This window comes from Capra hircus, chromosome 4, assembly GCF_001704415.2.
Source record: "Capra hircus breed San Clemente chromosome 4, ASM170441v1, whole genome shotgun sequence".
Classification (NCBI taxonomy): Eukaryota; Metazoa; Chordata; class Mammalia; order Artiodactyla; family Bovidae; genus Capra; species Capra hircus.
The window spans coordinates 27,208,564-27,225,310 of NC_030811.1; the positions used below are offsets into that span (position 1 = coordinate 27,208,564).

The window sequence follows — 16,747 nt, forward strand, 5'->3', positions numbered from 1 at the left end:
ATATAAATCATAATCAGAAAGGACTAAGTTTGTTAGTAGATACTTCAGAGACCTTTTTGGCTGGAGGTAAAGTGGTTCACAGAATTTTCAAACGTAGATTTGACTAGATGTGGAGTAGAGTTGAAAGTAAGGGAGAACAGTGAAGAAGTATGTGATAGACTGATTGAAGAGTTTTGACAGTAAAAAAAGAGGGAATGAAGGTAAATAGCTAGAAGTGAAAGGCACTTTAAAAGGTTTTTTTTTTCAACATATTAGAAATATGTATATTCAAAGACTAAAAGGAAGAAAATAAGTAAGATCTTTTTTTAAATTTATTATTTTTGTGGCCACCCACAGCATGTGGGATCTTAGTTCCTTGACCAAGGATCAAACCCAACCCCCAGCAATGAAAGTGCAGGATCTTAACCCTGGATCTCCAGGGAAGTTCCTAAGTAAGATTTTTTTGATAGAGAAGGTTAGATATTTGATAGAAGTCTTCTTTTTTCAGTTGCTTTTTAAAAAAGGAAATAGGTATAGTTTTATCTTTTACCAGAATAAAAGGTTAAAAGGATCGCTACTCTTAATCTCTAACCATTGTTTCTCCTCTGTGTTCTATTCATGAAAAACCTAAGGGTTAAGGTTAATCTCAACTGAAGCCCTTACCCGTTTCCTTGAAACTAAATTCTTAATGTTTTCTTCCTTGTGACAGACAGTGCACCTTTTGAGTCCAGCTATTATATATACTTTCTTTTCTGAGAAAGAAAATTACTAAAGGGCAAAGAGTACTTGCCCTTCAGAAAGTTGAAATTAGCACTTTCCTGTTGTTCCTGTTTTCTTACAGCATGAAGAAGACTTTGAATTACGGAAAGAACTAATTGGACAGGTGATGAACCAGCTTGGACAGCAGCTTGTAAGCCAGCTGCTTCACACGTGCTGCTTCTGCCTCCCCCCATATACCCTACCGGATGTGGCCGAAGTGCTCTGGGAGATCATGCAGGTTGACAGACCGGTAAGATTGTTTGCATAAGGAACCCACTTTCAGTCCTGGACAGTTTCTTGAGAGGCTGACTCTAACTTTGAAACTAGTCCTATTGTATGCTCTTGGTGGTATGTCTTACATTGCTATGTTTAATTGTTAAATGAAGGAGCCAGTAGAAGGATTCTAGAGAATATGTCTGTGTCACTGTAAGAATCTAATACAGTAGTATTTTTGTTTTTCTAAAAAATACTCTTTGAGCCGTTGCAGAGTGACAAGTTTATTCCAAACATCATTGATAATAGAAATAAAATTTCTGTACTCTTACTTTTTAATAGATATACTTGGTTTCCAGGTAACAAAAATCTTATTATATACATTTAACTTTACAAAAAACGTTGGATTTGTAAGCCTTTATTATCTCTTATATTTCTGATCATGACCTTTCTAACAGGCCTTAAGATGATATGTCTTTATAGTTTTAATTTGCATTCCCATTATGATTGGTGACACTGAGCATTTTTTATGTATCTGTTGGCCTTTCATGTATCTTCTTTCAAGAAACGTTTGTTGAGGTCCTTTGCCCATTTTTTAACTGGGTTGTTTGTTTTTTTGCTAGACTTCTGTGGGTTGGTTCTCTATGTATTTTAGATACTAACCTCTTTACCAGGTATACGGCTTACAAATACATGTTTTTTCCCTTTCCTTAGGTTTTCTTTTTACTTTGTTGATGGTTTCTGTGCGGAAGCTTTTAAGTTTGATGTAGTTTCCGCTGTTTATTTTGCTGCTTGTGCTTTAGGTGTCATTGCCAAAAAATCATCACCAAGACCTATGTCACAGTACTTTAGGCCTTTGTATTCTTCAAGGAGTTTCATGATTTCAGGTCTGTGTTTAGTCTTTAACCTGTTTTGAGCTACTTTTTGTGAGTGGTGAAAGGTAAGAGTCTAGTTTCTTTGTTTTACATGCAAATATTCAACTATCCCAGCACTGTTTATTGAGAAGGCTGTCTTTCCTACACTGGATATTCTCATCTCCTTTGTCCTATGTTAGTTGACAGTATACAGTTTAGTTTCTTACTGTTTTTGTTTTCAGGGGATACTATGGTTAACTTATGGGTCATTTTGGATGCCAAAATGTTGTCAGTTAAGAGTTCGTTCTCCCTGTTTGCCTCTTCTTGTTTCTTTCTGAGTGGTGTGTTGTCTTCCTTGGAGGCAACACTTGGAGAATTCGGTGGTGCTTCCAAGCATTTCTAGTGGAATGTTACTTTTGGTCTAGTCTGTGGTGATCATGTGCTTAGTCACTCAGTCTGTGTCTGACTCTTTGCGACCCCATGGACTGTAGTCCACAGGTGCCTGTGTCCATGGGATTCTCCAGGCAAGAATACTGGAGTGGGTTGCCATTTCCTTCTCCAGGGGGTCTTCCTGACCCAAGAGCTTGAACCTACATCTCTTGTGTCTCCTGCTTTGGCAGGCAGATTCTTTTCCACTGTGCTCCCTTGGAAATCCCATTGTGATCATAAATTAACATAGTGGAAAAATACATAATGTAAAAAATGTAGGTATAAAAAAGTTCTTTTCAGCTAAAAACTATGAACAAAGCATACATCCTACTTAAAGACATGAAGAAAAATTAGAGCCAAAAAAGAAAACAAAAAGAGCAACAAAAAAGAATTTTCTTAACCTAAAGACTAGGCAGTTATCACAAAGGAACTGACTGGATGTGACTTCTACTGAGAGAAATGACCTTAAAATCCTTAAGATTCTGGATTCATATTTGTATATACACTTTTTTAAATGTTTACTTGTTATACTTTTTGACCCTGCTCTTTCTAGTACCTGAACTTTTGCTTTGGGTTGCCCTTGATCTCCAAGCTCAAGAGATTTTTGGCAGCAGTCTGATTTTTAAAATATTGCATGTTTAATGATAGAAACAGAATAATAACTTCATCCAGAAGAGACTTTACTTCCAAGGTAGAAGGGCTCCACCTGAAATGATGTCTGCTGCCCCCTTGAAGGGAGCCTGGGCATGCCTTTATAGGCTGTTCCAACCCTCAGTAGGTTGGAAGGTCAAAAATAGTACTTCTGTTAACTCCTTTATTTACTTCCAAGTCTGGAACGCTAATGCTACTAAGGAAAACTTGTGGGTTTTTGTTATTACCTGTAGGGTCTCAATTGAGTAAGCCCTGCCTCCCTTTAAAATGCTTATCCTTCTTCTCTGTACAGACTTTTTGTCGATGGTTAGAGAATTCTTTGAAAGGTTTGCCAAAGGAGACAACAGGGGGAGCCGTCACAGTGACACACAAACAACTTACAGATTTCCACAAACAAGTCACTAGGTGAGTGATAAACAGCAGTTGGCCTATGTAGGAAGAATGTCTTTGTTTCTTACATCATCTTAGTTACAAATACACCCAGTAATATTTTTGTGTGTATACCTTTATAAATTAAAATTTTATGTCTTCTTAACACTTGAATTGCACAAATTGGTGTTGGAAACCAATCTATGGGGAAATATCACCGTGTATGCCTACTTTATTGTTCATATGTATCAAACATATCCTAATAGGTAAGTGGAAGCATTATGTCTTCCAGCAGAACAACAGTGCCTTGAACAGTTCACTATCCTTCAGGAAATCTGTATCTTTTTAAAGTCCTTCCCAGCCCTTATCCATATTCAGGGGTCAAGAATGCAGGTGTCTGACTAGGTGAAGCAGTGGTTATAAAGTAATATGGAGTGATGCAGACTGATGGGGAAGTTTTTGCCATGCCTAATTTAGAAGATAAGCAAGTTCTAATTTAATGCAGGCCAAACGAAACCTCTCTCTGGGACACGTTAGTCCCATGAGCCATTTGCTTACAGCCTAGTTAAAATGTTAAGTATACATGTATGGGTTTGTTGGGTTGGGTTTTTTCTTACTGTAAACATAATAAACATTTTAAATATAGCTACATAGTCTTCCTAATTACAGTTTTATAGCTATAAGATACTGATTGATTTCCTTACAGTGCTTCTATTAATTTTCATTTTTTTAGTATTATGAGTAATATTGAATGTCTAGCCCTTAACTTCTTTTGACTACTTTCCTTAAGAAATAATCACTGACTCAAAATTATGTGACTTTTATGGTTCTTGATAGTATTAACAACAGCAACTTAAATTGGATTTTGTAACTGTGTGTTAACCTTGCTCTGATATTTCTTTTTCTGTCTAGTCTTTAGAATTTTGACTAAATTTTAGGCAATGGCTTATATTCATACAGTTGTGTAATGATTTTAGGTCCAAAAATGAGTTATTGCAGTAAGGTTTGTAATAGTGGAAAAGAAGAAGGAAAAAAATACATGTGATGATACAGAAAAATATATAAGATATAAAGGGGGAAAAAACTATTGTATAACCCAATTTGCACTTAAGATTTTCTTGATTTAAAATTTTGATAAAATACAAACAAAATTTACTATCTTAACTTTTTTTAAACCATTTTAAAGTGTATTATTCAGTAGTATTGCTGCATTCACACAGTTGTGAAATTAACCCCAAATTTTTTTTTTATCTTGCAAAACTGAAAGTATATTTATTTAACAACTCCCCTTTCCCTCCTTCCTCTAGCCCCTAATAATCATCGGTGTACTGTCTAAGTTTACTCATAAAGTGAAATCATAAAGTTTTTGTCCTTTTGTGATTGACTTAGCATAATGTCCTCAAGGTTCATCCAGCATTGTAGCAGGAATCAGAATTTCCTTCCTTTTAAAGGCTGAGTAACATTCCATTGTATGTATATGTTGTATCTTCATCCATTCATCCTTTGATGGACATTTGGTTGATTCTGCCTCTTGGCTATTGTGAATGATTCTGCTATAAACATGAGTGTATAAATATTGCTTCAAGACCCCACTTTCAGTTCTTCTGGGTTGATACCCAGAAGTGGAATTGCTGAATCATATGGCAATTCTGTGTTTATTTTTTCTTGCATAATTGCCATACTGTTTTCCATAGCAGCTATACCATTTTGCATTCCCATCAATGGTGCACAGGTTCTAGTTTCTCCATATCTATTTTTATTTTTGTTGCCTGTGCTTTTGGTGTTACATTCAAGAAATCATTACCAAATACAATGTCATGAAGCTTTTCCCCAATATTTTCTTCTGAGAGTTTTATAGTTTTAGGATTTACACTTAGGTCTTTGATTCATTTTGAGATAATTTCTGTATGTGATGTATGTTAAGGGTCTGACTTCATTCTTTTGCAGTTTTCCCTGCACTGTCCTTTTTTCATTGAATGGTCTTGGTACCCTTATTGAAAATCATTTATATGTAAGGGATTTATTTCTGGACTCTTTATTCTATCCCAGTGGTTGTCTTTATTTCAGTCCCGTACTGTTTTGATTATTATAGCTTTGTAATAAGTTTTGAAATTGGGAAATTGAGACCTCCAACTTTGTTTGTTTGTTTTCAAGAGGTTTTTGGCTATTTGGAGTCCCTTGAGATTTCATATGATTTCTTTTTTGGACTCTAATCCTAGATTTACTCCACATAATCCTTTTACTCTACACAACAAAGTAGTACAAACATGACATTATCTAAAATACTACAAAGTTACAAAATTCAAAACAGAAAATGTATAGTGCTAAGTCCACAATAAAGGCCAAAGAAGCACTGGACACATTACTGAGGTGACCTGCCTGGCCACCATGAATGCCAGCGCAGCAGGTGGAACGGTGTTCATACGAAGTTTAGGATAGGCTTTTCTGTTTCCACAAAAAACGTCATTGGGAGTTTTGGCTGGGATTGCATCGTATCTGTTGATCACTTCATTATAGCGCTGGCACCTTAACAGTATTGGGTGTTCTAGTCTGTGAACAGAAGATGTCTTTCCATTTATTGGTGTCTTTAATTTCTTTCAGTCACATTTTATCATTTATTTTACTCTTTTTCATGCTGTTGTAAATGAACCAACTTGTACGTTTAAAAGCTGTTCTATTATATATATATACACACACACACACAGGCTACTTTATTACAAATAATAAGTAGTAAATTATGTACATAGGATTTTTCCTAACCTGTGCTATTTTTTTTCATGAGCAGAGTATATATACTTTTATAATTAAAACCAGACCTAGTTTTTTAAAAGGAGATAAAACTAAATGTTAATCTTTTTTTATGAGAATTGATTTCTTGTTACTCTCAAAAATAGTTTACTTTCTCACTCCCCAGAGTCTCCAATAATTTTGTTAATGTTAAAATCCCTAATCTTTTAGTATTACTTTTTTGTAGTTTACAAAGTGGCCTAACTTCATGTCCCAGAAATAACTGACTTTGGGCCACAGATCAAGTGACATGCATGACTTAAAAATAGCATGTGACTGCCTTCATGACATATTTTGCCAAAGGAGGAGATCTCCTCTCTAGTAGATAGTCATATACTAATTGGGATAACCTTAAAAAACTCTCTCTTTTTTTTTTTTTTTTGTTTTTTTAAAACTATGAATCTTCCTAGTTGAAGTAGTATTCTACCTGCAAGGTGTCTCAGGGGAAAGAAGTATAACAGTTGTTTCTCTCTGCTTCTGTTTTTCTCTGTTTTATCCAGTGTTGCTCTTTAGAAGGACAGGATCATATTGGCCCTAGATTGGGGCGAATGAGAGCATGTGGAGAACCCTCAAAGGAGGTCTGGGCTTAAAGTCAAGGCTGTTGGTTTGAATCTTGCCACTTACTGTTACTTTGCAGGAGATTTTTTATCTGTAAAATAGAGTTAGTGTTACCTAGCTCATAGGGTTATGGTAAAATATCAAGTAGAAATTTAAAGATGATCTGGCACGTAGTAGGTGATCAGTGAATGTTAATTTTCTCCTTGGAAAAGAGCCTGCCAGAATGTCATTATGTACTTGCAAAACTAGCTAGAGCGTGTCTCCCTCAGCTCTAAGGCAGCCACCCACACATGGAATAAGTCTCTACCAAGTTCATATTTCCTTATCCAGGCTAATACATGATGGATAGAAATACAGCATAAGTCTGAAATAAAAGTCATGGACATTCCATAATGTAAGGAAAATCTTGAGGCTAGGAAAATGAACCCAAATAATGCATTGCTTTAAACAAAAATATCTGTGATCTTTGTCCTGTAATACAGGAAAGTAAGATACATTATCAACCTGGCCTGCTTGATTTCTTACTGCTAAGCAAGTTTTACAGCTCCTCCTTTAGTAGGCTGTGACATAATGGTGGGAAATGAACAGAAGTAAGAGGTAATATTGAGGTTCTAGAGAAAGGATTTGAAATTGCTCACCTCCTCTTAGTAATTCTCTTTCTCTCATGTGTGCATTGCCCCTGAACCTTCTGTTCCACACATGACTCAGTCTCCCTTTTGGTTTTAAGGTCCTGTTACTCCTGCCTCAACATGCTGCTTTGTTTGCCATCCTAGCAGGGAGGGTAAACTGGTTCAGTTTCATTTCAGCAAGTCCAAGCCTGTTTCTCATATGTACTGGTAATTAATTCCCTGGCATTTTTAGTTGGCCAACTTGAAGAAAACTGGAGTTTTTCATTCTAAAATATCATTCTTGCTTTCCAGATACCACTAAGCATGTCCAGAAGAAATTTTGCCGTCATTTCCCATTTCTCTTGTCTTGGTACTTACTCTGTGAGTGTCACTTGCATGAGGATCTCAAGGTCAGAAGATAGGAATACGAAGCCCTGACACTAGAATAGGCCGGTATGGGGGTGTCTTCTTGCTGAATGAAGTCAGTAGTTAGAGCTTGATCACTTTCCATTATGCACATCAGATGAAAAGAGCTACGTTTCTCAGCACACTACTGGGATTATGGGGCTTGAGGAATAGTGACCATAAAATTACTCAAAGGTGCGGTGAAAGTCTCCTGGGCATGTATCTGGAGAAAACTGTAATTTGAAAAGATAACATGCACCCCGGTGTTCATAGTAACACTATTTACAGTAGCCAGGTCACGGAAGCAACCTCTAAATGTCTGTCAACGGATGAGTGGATGAAGATGTGGTGTATATACACAATGAAGTTCTACTCAGCCATAAAAAGGAATGAAATAATGCCATTTGCAGCAACATGGAAGGAGCTGGAGATGATCATACTGAGTAAAGAAAGGAAAGTCAGAAAGAGAAAGACAACATCATGATCTAACTTACATGTGGAATCTAAAATATGACACAAATGAACATATTTACAAAACAACGACAAGACAGATATAGAAAACATACTTATGATTACCAAAGGGGAAAGGATTGAGGGAGGGAAAAATTACATCGTATTTTCAATCAACTCTACTTCGATTATTTAAAAGTAAATTAAGGATTAGGATGGTGGGACTAGAAGTCAGAAAATTCTACAAAAACAATGGCAATTTTGAATGAATGAATATAAATAAATAGGTGTAAATTAAAACAATCCCAAAATATTAAATGCCAGGAGGACTGAGGCAGAAAACAGAAAATAGTTCTAGTTTTTAAGTTTTTATTTTATTTATTTATTTTAAATCCATTTCTTTGGACTTAATCACCAAGGACACTGAAGTTAAACATTGGCTAAAACTCTTGACAGCAGAGCAGTTGCTGACAGGATTGTGGGCAGAAGCTGAGCTGATTCTAGAGACTGTAGCCATACATCATTTCACCCTTTCTCACCACAGTTCTCCTGTACTTGTATTTGGGTTTCAGTACTTTTTTGTGTGTCATGAAAGAGGCTAAGAATGGAGTTGTCGTTTCTTTTCCATAGTTAACCAGGATCTCCTGCTGAAGAAGGGTAGAATTGAAGAACATGTAAGGCTTTAGGATCACAAAAGATTTTGAGTCTCTACCATTATCCTAAGTTTATCTCTTTCCTGTTGTTTTAGTCCCTTATAATATCAGTAACACACCACACAGTGACTTTTCTAGAGTTACATATCTTCCTCCTTCATGACTTTCAGAAGCATGCGTGATAGGGGTTCACTCACCAAGGCTGCCTACTTAGAGTCAGTGTTGATTTGGAAATAGAGAAATGTTATGCTTTTATTGAAACATGTTAAATTCACAGGGCAAATGGCAGAATTTCCATAAAACTAGAAGATCTTCTTTAATTTCCTTACGTTTTTAGAATGGAGGGAGACTAGAAGAAAGTTTCTGTTTAATCAAGTCCTGAAATCTAAATCAAAGTTCTTAGTGATGTTTCAGACCCTATAATAAATAGCTGAGGAATCCAGATACAGGCACTTAAGGTGATAGCTCTCATTACCTTCTTTTATGCTGGATCACAGTTAGTGATTCCCGCTCTGACATTTAACCATTACAGGAAGGAGAGAGCTTTCTTCTGACATTGAATCCTAGGCTATAGGCTGTGGTCCCTGATTTTTTCAGCGCCAAAGAGAGTGCCACATAAGGGTGAGCATATTATTAATTGAATGTGCTTTGTTTAGCTGAGCCTCATGTTCAGTTACCAAAAACTATTATGAAGACTGGCAGAAAAGAATGCAGCTGGCATCAACTTGTTTTTTGGTGACAGGCTTAAGACAAAGGAAGCCTTTTGAAAAAACAGGGTCAAATGAATATTGGGCTATTCATACCACCTAGGCACCTCTGTGCTTGCCTGAAGACCAAGACCAGCTTCCTCCTCCTCCCTTTGTTCATGCCTTAACCCTTTCCTCTCTCCTTTCCCTTCTCCTCCCACAGCAGGAAATCTTGAGCAGCCTGTTCAACTAGACTGATTGAGAGTTACTTGCTGAATTGGGCTTTAAAACAAATCTGCTTTTGGAAAAGAATGAGGAAACCAGGGTACCTAAGTTAGCTCAGTTCATAGAGTTAAAATTATCCACCTTAGATGAATATGCTTGCTTTTTTACTTTGAGGGTTCTGACTTCTTAGATTTATCAAGGACATTAACCAAGTATTGTTACTGTTATTTGGCCGCACAGCATATGGGAACTTAGTTTCCTGATCAGGGATCGAAACTTTGTCCCCCTACAGTGGAAGTGCAGTCTTCCACTGGACTACCAGGGAAGTCCCACAAGCAAGTTTGATTGTTGTAGCAGCCTATATTTGTCAAATGCTATTTTGTTCCCGTTCTGTTATCCTAAGCACTTTACATACATGAACTGATTTAATCCTCAGAACATCTTGGGGTAGATAATGGATGAGGAAACTGAGGCAGATTGGTAACTTGCTCAAAGACAATGAAACCTAAGCAATTTTTTCTCCAAAGCCCACTCTTTAAGGGCCACATAGCTTAATTATTCCCATATACAGTAGTTAATATTTACCCCTGAGTTACAGAAAGATCAAAAGTAGGGTCAAGAGCAGAGCTGGGACAGTTCTCAGCGTCCCTCAAAGTTGTGGTTGCTTTTCATTGTATTATACTTTTCTTATCAGGCAGGGGCCAACCTACTTTTATTTTCTTTTCTAGTGCTGAGGAATGTAAACAAGTTTGCTGGGCCTTGCGAGACTTTACCAGGTTGTTTCGATAGCTCACACTCCCGTACTGTGCCTGTCACCCAGGTGAGTGGTGGCTGTCAGGAGTACTTGAGGGTGGGCACAGGTTTTAATGCCCATCATGGGACTAGTACTATAGCTTAAGTTTTTGGATGCCATTCACCCCCATAAGAAAGTTACTATTGCAGAATATCTTTTTAAAAAAATTCCTCCCTTCCTCTTCTTACAGATACTTCCAGAATGGTAAGTATGTGTGGTGACAGATGAGAGTACTTTTCAACCTGGCTATTTTGGTGAAAACAGTGCTGGCCTTAAATCCATGATACATGGCACTGCCCTCCTAAAACTGATCTTTCAGATTTGAGGAGCAAAGAGACTGTTCTTACCAATTTTTATCATTTTAACGCTGAAATGCCAGGCTTTTGACCGAGGCAGGAGGTATAGGAAAGGAGCCAGCCTGTTTGTCTAGCCCCTGATCATCATCAGTTTTCTCCATGGACTTCCTGATTCTGAAGTAAAGCAGAGAAGCTTAGCTGAGGGAGGGAAGGACCGAGTGGTGGGATCTGGGTGCCTGTTTCTTGACTGAGAGAAGAAAGGCAGCTCTCCTGTAAGTCCACTCTTTGATGTCTTAAGCCAAATTTATCCTCCTTGGAGGTAATTCTTGATGAATGTGCAGCCCTCTCATTGGTGTTTTTGTGATTAAATGCTTTATGGGTGAAGATGCTGTTCAGCGGTGCCACCCATACCAGAAATTGTTCTAAACGTTGGTTTTTTAATTAGTAATATCATTTGGAATCCTCAGGTTTTGCAGTGTCTGAATAGCTAATATTGATGCACATAGGGTTATTTGTGCGTAGCTGTGGGTATTCGTAGTTAACGTTTATGGAGCCCTGATTGCGTGTCTGGTACTATCCTAAGTACTTTGTATCATGTACAAAGCATATTATGTACTAACTGTAAGATAGTCCTCGCACAGTCCTCTGGATTAGTTACTATTATTATTTCCATTTTACAAATGAGGAAATTTATAAATGAGGTTTGAAGATGTTAAGTAATTTGCTTGATGCCACAGTCAGTAATTGATAGACCCACAGTTCACTTTTCTGGTGTCAGAATCTTCACCTTTACCCACTCTACTTAAAGCTTTTACATAGTACCCTTTATGTAAAGTCTAGATCAGTGATTTTTAAACCTTTTTTTAGTAGGCAGAGCTTTCTTTCAAAGTAAAATCTTGCATGAAACCCCAGTATTTAAGCAGACTTAAATGGAGGTTTCCGGGTTTGGTTTTGGAGTAGGCAGCCTGGATCTGCTGGCTACTCCTTACCCCTACATATTATCCCTGAGCACACTCAGAATTGGAAAAGAATGACAGACAGTATTTCATTAAACCAGTAGCTCCTTTAAAATGACAAGGTAAAAAATCCAAGTGCTTCTTTTCCTTTGTTTTTAAACTGAAGTTCTTACATCAGAGGCCAGAGTGAGGTACTGGAGCATGTATAGAAACTTCTGCCTTGTAGTTGACTTTATGAAGTGCTTGCCATCTCCTGGACCAGTTAATTGACTGTCTTCTCTCTTTTGTCAGGAATGTCTTTTTTCATTAGAAGACAGGAAGAAAACAAAAACCAGACTGTGTCCCACAATCAGAAACCTCCACTGTGGCAGAGGGGCCTTCACCCGCCACCAAGGCATCCCGCCAGACAGGGAGAGACTCCAGCCTTCCAAGGCCACCCTGAGGAGTTCCTGTTTGGGGATGTGAGGGAGAATCAGCGCTGTTTAGAGAGATGGCTGTGGCCTGTCCGGCGTGGTGGGAGGGGAGCTGGTTTCCTGGTGAACTTGTTTCTAAAAGGAAAAATAATTTTAAAGAAATAAAAAAGAAAAAAAAAAGGAAAACTAAACTGAAACTACAATTGAAAACATTCTCCTGGTAGCAAATGACATGCACACTTACATACATGTACCTACACACACACATGCTAGCACACGTGTGCACACAGAAAAATAAAATTACAAATCTTTCTGTGAAACAGAAACATTTACTTAGGGAAGATGGGGATTCAAATGAATTAAGCAGCTGCAATCGGAAGGAAAGGGTCAGGATCATCTCTTAAGGTTTTGTTTTGTCCTTTCATTCTCTCCTCCCCTCTCTTCTTTTCCTTTCCCCTTCCTCTTTTAATGAAAGTGAGTCGAAATTTCTCCTCGTGTCCCAACTTGTGTCTGGTCCCAACTGTTTATTCTCACCTTTAGAGTTGTTCACATAAGGAGAAGTAAGCAAAGAGCCTGTTCTGCTTTTTATCATGGTCACATCAATATTAGGACCTGCCAGGGCCAAAATTCATGTATACGCCAACTCTGACCCTATTCAGTCTCTTTAAGTCCAGTCATCTTTGGAGAGAAGAGCCAAAATTAGGGTGAGTGGGATGCAAATACTTTTTTTTTTTCTTTTTCGTTAATTTTTTACCCATAGACTTGAGAGAGGAAAACAGAAGGTGGGAGAATGGAAAAAAGTGTTTACAGGGCTAACTATATTACTAAAAAATGTGGAAATTATTTGACTTCATGGGGGGTGAGGCAGGAGAGGAAAGCTGAAGCAAGCCCTGGATGCTTTAAAGGAATTGTAGCCCTGCACAGGCACTGGAGACGAGGACATGTCCTGTTTGGTGGTGTTGCCATCTCAAGAACAAATCAACAGCAACGAAAGAAAGAAAGAAAAAAAACAATAAATTTTTAAAATTTAATCAGTGTTTGTTTTTCCTTCCTTTCACTGCCTCATAAATCTGAGATGGTACAGCTGGTGACTGCCTGAGTGAAGTCTTAGTTGTTCTCTAATAGATGTCTGGGTATGGAGGTTGAAAGCCAGGTCCCTCCCACTGCCCAGACCCTTCATATTTCAGGGGAGTGGCTTGCTCTGCGTCTTTCATTCTTCCAGCTTACCCTAAAACTCCTGCTACATTCTGTCCTCCCGTATGGCCTCAGTGGGTAGGAGAATGGGTCACTTGGCATGTTAAACAGAATGTAGTGTGTTCTTTTTGCAGTGGCCATCCAAGTAGATTGTTTCCTAACTACTGAATAGTCAATCTTGAAAAAAAAAGAGCCCTGTAATGAAGAGTCATTGACATAAAATAAGCTGCATGTGTTTAAGGTATACAGTTGGTAAGCTTTAACATAGGGTACGCACATGAAACCATAAAGACAATGAACCTAAGTTCTTTTCCCTAAAGTTTCTTCATGCCTCTTCCCATCCTCTCCCACACTCAAGTGACCACTGCTCTCCTGTCATTGTGGAGTAGTTTGCATTTTCCTGAGCTTTATGTAAATGAGGTCAAAGAGTATGTTAGTAATTGGGCTTAGAGCTAATAACCTTGACCACAAAGTTGCATCTAGCATTTGGAGTCCTTGGAACAAACCTCTCTGCATAATATCAGCTCTTGAGTTTTATTCTCTAAAGAGGCAGTGTTACAAAGTGGAGGAAAAAAATGAGTATGGAACAGTATTTGGAATAAAATGATCAAATTCTGGGGATCAGCACCTTACCTTAGTCATCCTGCTCATTTTCTGGCTAAACAAAATTTTGAAGCCTAATTCAGCCTTAGGTCCTTACAATGATCCATTGACTTTAGTCTGTTTAAGGAATTTGGCCTTTATCACAGACAGCTGTATCTGGGACTGAAAAATGTGGAAGGCTTAATACGACTCCCCGGCCGCCAAAAAGTAGCCTTTAGAATATATATCTTAGTATATATCAAGAACATTTCCACAGCTACAGTATTGAAAACCAGAACTGTTATTAATGGTTCTCACTGTAATCTTCAGTGTCAGATTATTTAGACTACTTAATACAAATAGTCTTGCTAACAACTTCTGTCATAGCAAGGATACCCATGGGATCAGGTATCCTAATACAATCCTGTCTTCCTGCTTGACATTGTCTAGTGGAAGTAGAATGAGTCTTACACCTGAATTAACCTGTCATAAAGTTCCCACGGAGCTGTTCCCTTATTTCCATGACTGACTGAGCCAAGTAATTTTAGTCATGATTGTGTGAAACACAAATCACCCATTGGGCCTATTCCCAGCAAGATTTTACTAAGGAGAAGTAACATAATTTTATGTACCTGTTCTATAAAGATCAATAACTTGAGAGTGTATTGTAAATAAGATAGGATCTTTTGGATGGCATCCACACCTCATGAAAAGTACATGTCCACATTGTGTAGCCCTGGTACTAAGTTGCTTTACAAGGATGAAAGCCAAAAATCCAGAGAAGTTAAATATCCAAGATTTTGCAACAAGGTATGTCCAATTTTGGTGAGATGTATTACTAGCAAGTGAGAAGGTTGCCTTGTGAGAACACTCCTCTGACAAAAATGGGGGAAAGCTATTAATATTCTCTCCTACTGGACAAAGACTGAGAAGTTCTTCAGGTTAGTGAAAAGCTGAATAAGAGGAAGGAGTCTTGAATTAAAAGGGAGTATTATGTCGGATACAAGGATGAACTTGGGGAGGAGAAGCCTTGAAGAACTGAGGGAAACTACCACATGCTAAAGAGGTGTATTCATCCCCGGCATCATGAGCATCAGTATTCTGTGGATTCCAACCTGCATGCTAGCAGAGGCCACCAGGGCAAAGGCCACTACCAAGGGGAACTGGAGCCTAGTGAAGCATTGAATGGCAACGCATTGTCCTGGCTTTAACTCTGGAACTTAATGATATTCAGTATCTGCTACTGGGGGGCCGGCAGAGCGGGGAGGGGTGGCAGTGTAGCGGCTAGTGCTCCATCTGCCACTGGCTACTACAACACAGTCACCCTACAGGAAATGATGGCCAGGCGTGCTGGGGTTTTTTGCTTTTTGCTTTCATTTTTGTTAAGAATCAAAATGTAAGTAGAAGCCAAAGGAGGATCCTCAGCAGCCACTGCACTGCCTGCAGTATTGGAGAAGTCAGTCCAGGGAAGGTCGCCTGCTTCATCGTTTCATCTACTCAGGTGAGAATGGCAATTCATCTGTGTCTTCCTTGCAAATAACCATGAGAGACATCAGATAAATCCAGACTGAGACATTCTAAAATGTACCCTCCAAGCCATCCAAGTCATCCAAAACCAGGGAAGTCCAAGAACCAGTTAAATCAGTGATAGCTAGGGAGACACGATCACTAAATGTAAAGTGATCCTTTGGATAAGGTGCTAGAACAGAAAAAGTATGAGATTTAAAACTAATGAACTCTGAATAAAGAGTGGAATTTAGTTAATAATGATGTATTCATTTTGTTTCATTAGTTGTGACAAATGTTTCATAGTGATGTAAGGTGTAGTGTAAGATGTCAACAGTTGGGGGAACTGAGTGTGGGTCGTATAGGACTATTAGCTGCTGCTGCTGCTGCTGCTGAGTCGCTTCAGTCATGTCCGACTCTGTGACTCCATAGACCACAGCCCACCAGGCTCCCCTGTCCCTGGGATTCTCCAGGCAAGATCACTGGAGTGGGTTGCCATTTCCTTCTCCAATGCATGAAAGTGAAAAGTGAAAGTGAAGTCGCTCAGTTGTGTCCGACTCTGCGACCCCATGGACTGCAGCCCACCAGGCTCCTCCATCCACAAGATTTTCCAGGCAAGAGTACTGGAGTGGCTGCCATTACCTTCTCTGACTCTATTAGCTACTTTCCTGTAAATCTAAAACTATTCTAAGATTATTTTTTTTTTAATCACTAAAATCTGCACAGGCCACTTAACCGTATGAAGATGCTCATCCTTGTTCATAATGAGAAATGGTAGACATACTATTTCTCACCTATCAGATTGGCAAAAATCCAAAAAATTGGCATTATAACCTTGTTGAGATTGTGGGGAAACAGCTGCACTCAGAGATTTATCTGGATTTTGCAAATATTTAAAATTAGACCCATTTTTATCCTTTGAGCCAGAAATCCCATTTCTGTGGATTCATCCTAAAGATAAACTGGCAAAAGTAATAAAAAGACATAAATATGCACAAGCTTATCCACTGTAGTGTTGGGAACTTAAATGAGAAAGACTATGAATTGATAATTATTGAAGCTACTACATGGGAATTTTATACCATTCTCCCTACTTTCACAGATGTTAAAAACATTCCATAATAAAAAGATAACAGCAAAATTGTTCAGGTCAGAAAATTACATCTATAAGCCAGATTCAAACAATGAGCTCCCAATTTGTATGCATTGTCCTAATATATTTAATAGCGTATGAATATACATGAGGCTAACAGATAGTAATGGTCCTTAGTTGAGATCCAGCCCCTTTTCACCATTATGGGAAAATTGATTTGGACAGGATCTTAGACTCTGCACACATTTAAAAGTCCACACCCTTGCTTCAGCTGGCTTCCTCCTGGAA

General features: G+C 38.3%; 1 protein-coding gene across 2 annotated transcripts in view; it reads left to right on the forward strand.

Moving 5' to 3' along the window:
- The window catches only part of TNPO3 (transportin 3), an 83,650-nt gene extending 70,530 nt beyond the window's left edge, over positions 1–13,120 (forward strand). For both annotated transcript variants that reach the window (XM_005679459.3, XM_005679457.3), the window contains 4 exons: positions 821–988; positions 3,178–3,290; positions 10,355–10,446; positions 11,963–13,120. In XM_005679459.3, the coding sequence (XP_005679516.1) occupies positions 821–988; positions 3,178–3,290; positions 10,355–10,415 (342 nt within the window). In that variant the 3' untranslated portion in view covers positions 10,416–10,446; positions 11,963–13,120. The remainder of the gene's footprint in view (positions 1–820; positions 989–3,177; positions 3,291–10,354; positions 10,447–11,962) is intronic.